This window comes from Tupaia chinensis, unplaced genomic scaffold (genome assembly GCF_000334495.1).
Source record: "Tupaia chinensis unplaced genomic scaffold, TupChi_1.0 Scaffold000486_1, whole genome shotgun sequence".
Lineage (NCBI taxonomy): Eukaryota > Metazoa > Chordata > Mammalia > Scandentia > Tupaiidae > Tupaia > Tupaia belangeri.
This window is the reverse complement of record NW_006159998.1, coordinates 558192-565857: the sequence shown is the minus strand read 5'-3', so window position 1 is coordinate 565857 and position 7666 is coordinate 558192. Positions and strand designations below refer to the sequence as shown.

At 35.0% G+C, this 7666-nt stretch overlaps 1 protein-coding gene across 1 annotated transcript; it reads right to left on the bottom strand.

Moving 5' to 3' along the window:
- Nucleotides 1–398: 398 nt before the first annotated feature.
- On the bottom strand, nt 399–1370 carry LOC102475556 (olfactory receptor 10AG1). The gene has a single exon (XM_006156286.2). The coding sequence runs from the start codon at nt 1362–1364 to the stop codon at nt 399–401; it is 966 nt and encodes a 321-aa protein (XP_006156348.1). The 5' UTR covers nt 1365–1370.
- Between the last annotated feature and the right edge of the window lie 6296 nt (nt 1371–7666).

The window sequence follows — 7666 nt, the reverse complement described above, 5'->3', positions numbered from 1 at the left end:
GTTAAATCCAACCATAAGGTCAGAGAATGGCAGAAAATTCTTCTGAAAGAATGGGAGGGTTAAAGAAAATTTATCACAGAGCAGGACCCTAATTTCTCCTTCTTCAACAAATACAGCTACCTTGTATTCTGTCACTCAGGCACTCTCAACCCAATAGTTAACCATGAAGAAAAGACGGATCTACAAAATATGAACCTTGCTCTGGCATTTGTCTGTCCTCTGGTTACACAGTGGCTCTTAAATAAGCTCTGTGAAAGGTCTCCTTACACAATGTGGGAGCGTCGTTATAATTTCCTTATCATTCATCAGGAAAGTGAAAACAAAGCTAACAGTCTGTTTCTATTCTAACAAAATGACAAACCTGGAAACAGACTATTTCCATAAATCAAGGCTTTACCTCATGGTAACAATTTAGCTAGTAGTTTTCTCAGTGCCTTCATGATATCTTTGTTCCTCAGAGTATATATGATGGGATTCAAAGCTGGGATAAAAATGGTGTAGAAAAGAGAGATTAGTTTCCTCATTTCCTCAGACTGGTTCGATTTGGGTTGTAAATAAGTGATAATACCTGTTCCATAGAATAATACTACAACTGTCAGGTGAGAAGAGCAGGTAGAGAAGGCTTTAGACCTCCCTCCAGCTGATGACAATTTCAGAATGTTGGAGATGATTTTGCCATAGGAGAAAACAATCAACACAAATGGAACCATGACAAACATCGAACTATCTGCAACTACCATGACTGCTGTCTCATTCACAACTGTGTCACCACAAGCAAGCTTGAGTATTGGTGGCACATCACAGAAGAAGTGATTGATTGAGTGAGATGCACAAAACGGCAAAGAGAAAGTCTTCCATGTTTGCCCCATTACAACTGGAACTGTACTGATCCACGAGGCAGCCACCAGCTGGATGCAGACCTTGTGGTTCATCACTAGAGCATAATGGAGAGGGTTACAAATGGCCACATAGCGGTCGTAGGCCATCACTGCCAGGAGGACACACTCTGTGCCTCCAAGCATCAGGACAAAAACCATCTGTACAGCACAGGCAAGAAAAGAAATATGACCTTTCTGAGTCCAAAGATCCATGAGCATTCTTGGGATAGTTACTGATACATAACAGATTTCCAAAAAGGAAAAATTGCCCAGGAAAAAATACATGGGTGTGTGGAGATCAGAGTCTATTTTTGTAATTATTATTATGAAACTATTGCACATCAAGATAGTCAAATATATGAGTAAAAATATACCAAAAAGAGTCCGCTGGAGACTAGGAGTATCAGAAAACCCCAAAAGAACAAAGTCCATCATAGTAGTGATATTTGAATATTCTGCTTTAACTTGTTCTTTATCTGTGGACATGGTAAATTTTAATGATTAGTTCATTCACATATTGAACCACACATTCTCCTTATGTTAACTGGAAGAGATGCATGAAATACATATATATTTTCACAAATTTTTTCTACCATTACTAGGAAATGAGATTAGAAACTTTAGAAAGGAACTTGGAAATAAAATAATTCAAGAATCGCAATTCTAATGTATTCTATAGATTTGGAGATAATGATACCAGAGGCACTGGGAAATGTGTGTTGTTTAGAGAATATTGTGGAGAAATCGTATCTTAACTATTTCCTAATTATGAGTGGACTTATGGTACGAGCTCTTTGTATTGTTTTGTCTGAATTTATTTTCTTCGTATTGGTAGTCATATTTCCTATTCTTTTAAATGAAAGTAAAACTTTTTCATTGCTGTTTTTATTTCATTATTATTCAAAATGAGTTTTAAGTCATCTCTTTTATACTCAAATACAAACATATTTTTCTTTCTTTTTTTAAGAACCAAAAAAGTTGGTTATTTAATTTTTTAAAATTTTTTATTATTATTCACACATTAAATCGCTATATATTATTTAGATTGTGAAGAGATTTGGAATACTATTCGGCCATAAACATCACTTTTTATAAATGAGGAATAATTATATGCATTATTCTCACTCTAATTGATGTGTGTTACCTATTACTTTTACTAAATATGAGAACATTAATCCCAGCACAGTGTTCATCAACTTTCCCTATAAACACTCCCTGTATGGTCTGTGACAACTCTTAAGTAACTTTTAGCTTAATAAAAAATATAGCCTACACATTTTAATACTTATTATAGAACTCCCCTTATCTATGTGAGACTCCTTATTGTCATATAATGCCCTTATAATCAAATGCAACTCCCTTTATTTTTCATTTGTAATATTGCCTTATAGTAATATAACTTTGATTAAACTTAATTCTTATTTACTCTGGCCATATAAGTGGCCAAGACATATGAATGGTACTAAAAACCCAAACAAAACAAAGCAAAAATAAAAACCCTTTCTTGTTATGTTTCATATGAATATCATTGGTATAAAGTCGGCAAGTCATCATTGCTTGACAATATGCTTTATGCTTGCTCAATCAGTGTTTATTTCCCAAGATTTCAGAACAAAAATTTATGTAATGGGGGGTCAGAAATGATGATATATTTTTCTATCCTATGCAAAAAATGCTTCATGCCTTTTCCGATGACCCAATATTTCCCTATCTCTTAAAATCTACCTGCACACCTTCTAACCCCTTCAGCTGATGCATTGATAAAGATGATCAGACAAATATTCTCTAATATCTACACATTTCCATTAGGAATAGTTATCAGATACTTTAAATGAATTGTATTTTTTACTAATGCCATTATTATTTGACACAGATCTAATTTTATGTAGTTTTACACAAAGTTAAGTGGTAAATGATTTATATAATGAACTTATTTTCAGATAAAGTTTTCAGAATTTTATGCTCTTATTATTTGAATCTTGATTTTTCACATTTAGATATTTCTTCAACATAGTATAAAACACAATTGTAACTTACCTGTATAGTTTTTCATGAGTTGTCTATATCAGGGTGAGTTTTATACTATAAAGTTTTTGTCACTACTTTTTGTCAAAATGTCACTAATTCTGCAATATTTTTTGTTTGCTTCAAGTACCAGTTGGTCTTAATATAGGAACAGTTACTTTCATCCTTGGGGAGATCTTCTCTCCTGTGTCAATTTAATTTTTATAAGACTGCTTTTCCTGGACAATCATTTCAGTCAAGTTTCAAAGCTTCTTTTGTTTGGATAGACTCACCCACCTCTGCAGTCCCTCATCAGCACAGAGCTCCCACTGTGGGGAGTCTCTTGTCACTTAGAAAAGATGCTTGATTGTATAGAATTACTTTCAGAAAAAGCAAAAGTCTTTCTGGTTATTTATATTGGGCTCTTGAGAATTAATACAGATTTGGCATTTTTATTTGTTTCCATAATTTAACCAGATCCAGATAATCAAAACCTTCAAAAAATGTGTCACATGACAAAAATGCTATTCTTGATCTCTTCTGCATACTTGGTAGTGAGATCCTTATTCAGAAGGAGAACATTCTATTTCTAGGTTAACTTTTATGAAAATTAAGTCATTTTTGCTCACAAACATCTAAAGTTTTTGTTCATATAATGTTGCCTAATCATGCATCCGGAAAAAAATATAGCTGATTGAAAATAAAATACAAGCCACCTCAAAAATAAGCGTTCTAAGCAGTATTATTTAATGTAGCCACCTGTCTCTTAATAACCTACCAGTTTGGGACCAGCAGATGGCATAATGGTTACATCACTGGACTCCTATATAGTCGACCACTGTTCAAGTTCTCAGATCCAGTGTTATAAAACTCATGTCAGGCACATATGTGTGTGTGCCCAAAATCCTAAGAGGACAATGGAGGAGAAGGGATTGCAGCGTGGCCATCCCTGTAGAGGGCAATTTCTTGCTTTCTGTCTCTGTCTCTCTGGTGAGTGCATGTGCTCTATAACAAAATCTCTCTAAAAATAATAAATAAATAAAGATAATTTACCTCTTTGACAAACAGCCTTCCTTGTCCTGGTCCCATAGTCAGTTAGAACTCACTACAGGAAGGGTTCATAATCACACAGAACTAAATTTTTCATTTATAAATTTATAAATTACTTTATTGTACACCCATAATAATGTATTCAGAATAAGTAAAAAATTATTACAGTGCATTTGCTGTATTGTTTTGTGATGTCTTGTCACTTGCTGGAGCTATCTACTGTATGCTTTCCATACAATTATTGTATTTTTCAAGGGTGGCATTACATGACATCTATTGAAAAATATATATTTTACAGTGGTTTTTAGCTCCTCATGTGTTGACAACTTCACTTAATGTCTTAGTTGTAGGAATGAAACTCAGGAATTAAGTGAAAGTGCCTGTACACGAAAACAAACAAAAAATCTTTTAACATACTTGTCCTATTTCACTTTTTTAGAATTTTTTGTTTGTTTATTTGGTTTTTGCCTTAGGGAACACATACTTGCCAGAGAGAGAGAGTTAGTGAGAGGGAAAGTGAGAAATCACCCCAGGGGGAACGGCCAAACTGCAATCCCTTCTTATTTATTTATTTATTTCTCCTCTTTGTATCTTGGGCACACGTGCAGACTAGCCCGGTGTGATTTTCAAGTCACTATGTGAATGACCATGGGGGAGTCCAGTGACATAACCACTGTGCCATTTGCAGGCCCCAATACTTGTTCTATTTCAGCCATTTGTAGGCATATATGGAGATAAGATTGGCATGCATGAAATCTATTTAGTTTTGTGTTTACATTTGTTTCTTCCTTTTTTAGGGTTTCATGATTATTTGATAGTGTGTTTCTAACTGCATTTTATTAATTAATTAATTTAAATTTTTTGTTTGTTTGTTTCATGGAATATGTGCTTGAGTGCTTGCCAGATAGACAGAGACAGTGGAAGGGAAAGGGAGAAATAAACTCCAGCAGGTTATTCATGCCACAATTCCTTCTCTTCCATTCTCCTCTTGAGATTTTGTGCATGCATGTACACCTTCTTGGTGTGAGTTTCAAGTTACCATGTGTGGGACTTGAACCGCTGTTGGCCATGGGGAGTCCGGTAACCGCAACACCATCTGCTGGTCCCCATTTTATTTATGTTAAATCTGTTTCTATTTGGTACACCATGCTTCTCTTACATTGGTCCTCTGTCCTCTTTTTGTTACTGATTTGGTATTTTCACATGGGGCTTCTTTCACTTATTTCTTCTGATGAGAACTCCACTCAACCTTTGACACAAAGTTATCAAACTACATACAGGCTATGACAAATTCAATGTCTATTTTTCCACTGGGATAAGCTGATTTCACTCCTGTCCTATCATTAAAAAGGGAGAAATGACTGGAGCCAGCAGGTGGTGGTTAAGGTGTTGGACTCCTATGGCCACCTGCAGTTCAATTTCTGGACCCAGTAGCTTGAAACTCAAGCCAGATGCATGTACATGATTGTCCAAAATCCTGAGGGGAGAAGAGATTGCCACGTGAACATCCCCCTGGGAGATGATTTCTCAATTTCTTGCTTTCTCTCTGTTTATATCTGCTTCTAAATTGAAGATATGCACCTATAGTAAAAAACTCTCAAAAAAAAAAAAAGAGTGGGCTTTTACATTATTCACTTAAGTATGACAATCACTGAAAACACCTAAAAAACTGAAATAATACATCAGACATATCAATCACTTAGCAAAATAAAGAAGTATATTACACTCATTTCACAGTACAGTTTTGCATCTAGTATTTCAGAAACAGTAGTTCTTACATCTGAGTCTCACTGTTCAAGTGGACATCTTTCTAGTCTTCTATTAGATTGATATTCAAAGAACTGAGCATTGAAGACAGAGAATAAGGAAGAAAATCCACTCCAAAGAGTATTAGCACATAGTAGACAGCATTTCTATACATGACATTGTAGAAATGAATCACTTCTTCCAAAGCAAATATGAGAACACCAGAGTTTTTGTGTATTTGTTTGTTTTACTATGTATCAAAGAAACAGAAATATTATTGGAATTAAGCCAGCCTCCATCATAGTCCTCATTTTTGTTCACTAATGGTCCCTTCACAATTTCTCCCAAACATAGAGGGTATTTCTACAGAGTTTAGAGTCTGAAAATCTATGATCTTTAACAATGCCATATTTCTGTACATTAGACCTAGAGAAACCCTTCTGCCACTTCACGTTCATTATACAGTGATGAAACTGAGAAACAATGTGCTCATACAACTCCCCTTTTGCTTCAGAGAAACACAGTTATTACTAGTCATATGGGCATATTTCTAATGACAATGTCTCTGGAAATGATTTGTTTTCTTAGCTTTTTTTGTGTCATCTGGTTCCGCTCTTTGCTTTTAATAATTACTTACTTAATTTTATCTATTATAGTTATTTTTTTCATTTGATCAGAGAGAGCAAGAGAGGGAAAGTAAGAAAACATGCCACCATGTCTGGGACTTGAACTTCAGTCTGGCATGTGGAGGCCCAGAATATCAATTACCACACCACATGCTGGCCCCAACCTGGATCCACTCATAACATAGTTCATTTTCATTTTAAGTTTCTTTCTTTCTTTCTTTCTTCTAAGAGAGAGCAAGAGAGAAAAAAAGAGAAAAAGGGATAGAGACAGTTATGGCACCCTCAATAAGGTATGGAGGCTGAGGCAAACCCCCTTCTGCCTCAGCCAGTCCTGGATCTTCGGCATGTGAATGCCCGGCATATGTAGGAATATTTCCAGACACAAATCCAGAACCTTTCCATGTGGATCAGCTTTGTTGAGGGTCACATTTTGTAGCTGTGCCACCACTCAGCCCCCTTACCCTCTCTCTTGAACTCATGTGAAGGATAATTCAATGATCAGTACCTCTTTCACTCTGACTAGGTTTTGCACCTCATTAACTGGGAAGTAAACTCGAAAATGTATTGAAATTTATTTACATATCAAAGAACCAAAGCCTTTTAACCCTTGACCTGATGATGTCTTTGGATACAGTATTTTCTGAGAAACTTTATAAAAACTTTAATTCTGATTATTTTACAACAGTTCCTGTGACAAACTTTTAAAAAATGTAATTCTTATATATCCTATTAATTACACTTCTCTGTTCCAAATTTAAGCTGCTCAGGGAGTAGTACTCTGAGACTCTGGACATCAGTAATTGTCTGCCACTAGACACTTTGGAGAGTAAATAGAGAGACTAAAATTAACCTTTATTATATCATGCAACTTGTATTTAAAAACATTTCAAAAGCCAAGTAGAATGCTATAATATGGATACATTTATATTTAAGTTTAAGCAATTAAGTTTATATAATAGAATACTCATTGGTACACATCTATATATTATTTAGTATTTGTAAAGGTTCACATTTTTATGAAAAAGAGAAAAATACAGAGAAGAGAGAAAGAAGTCCTAGGTCTTAGGACCTTGCAGCTGCTCCCCTATTGCCTGCCCCAATAGGTTGGGCCACTGCCATGCATTTTTATTGTTTTTAAAGATACATTAGCAATTAACACAATGTCATCATTATTTTTAAATATATCCTTATTCTTAATTAACATTATTATTGAGATGTAATTTCTACACAATAAAGTACATACTTTTTTTGAGATTTTTTGCTATAGGACTCATACACTCACCAGAGAGACAAAGAGACAGAGAGACAGAAAGTGAGAAATCACACCACAAGGAGGATGGTCACACGCCAATTCCTTCTCCT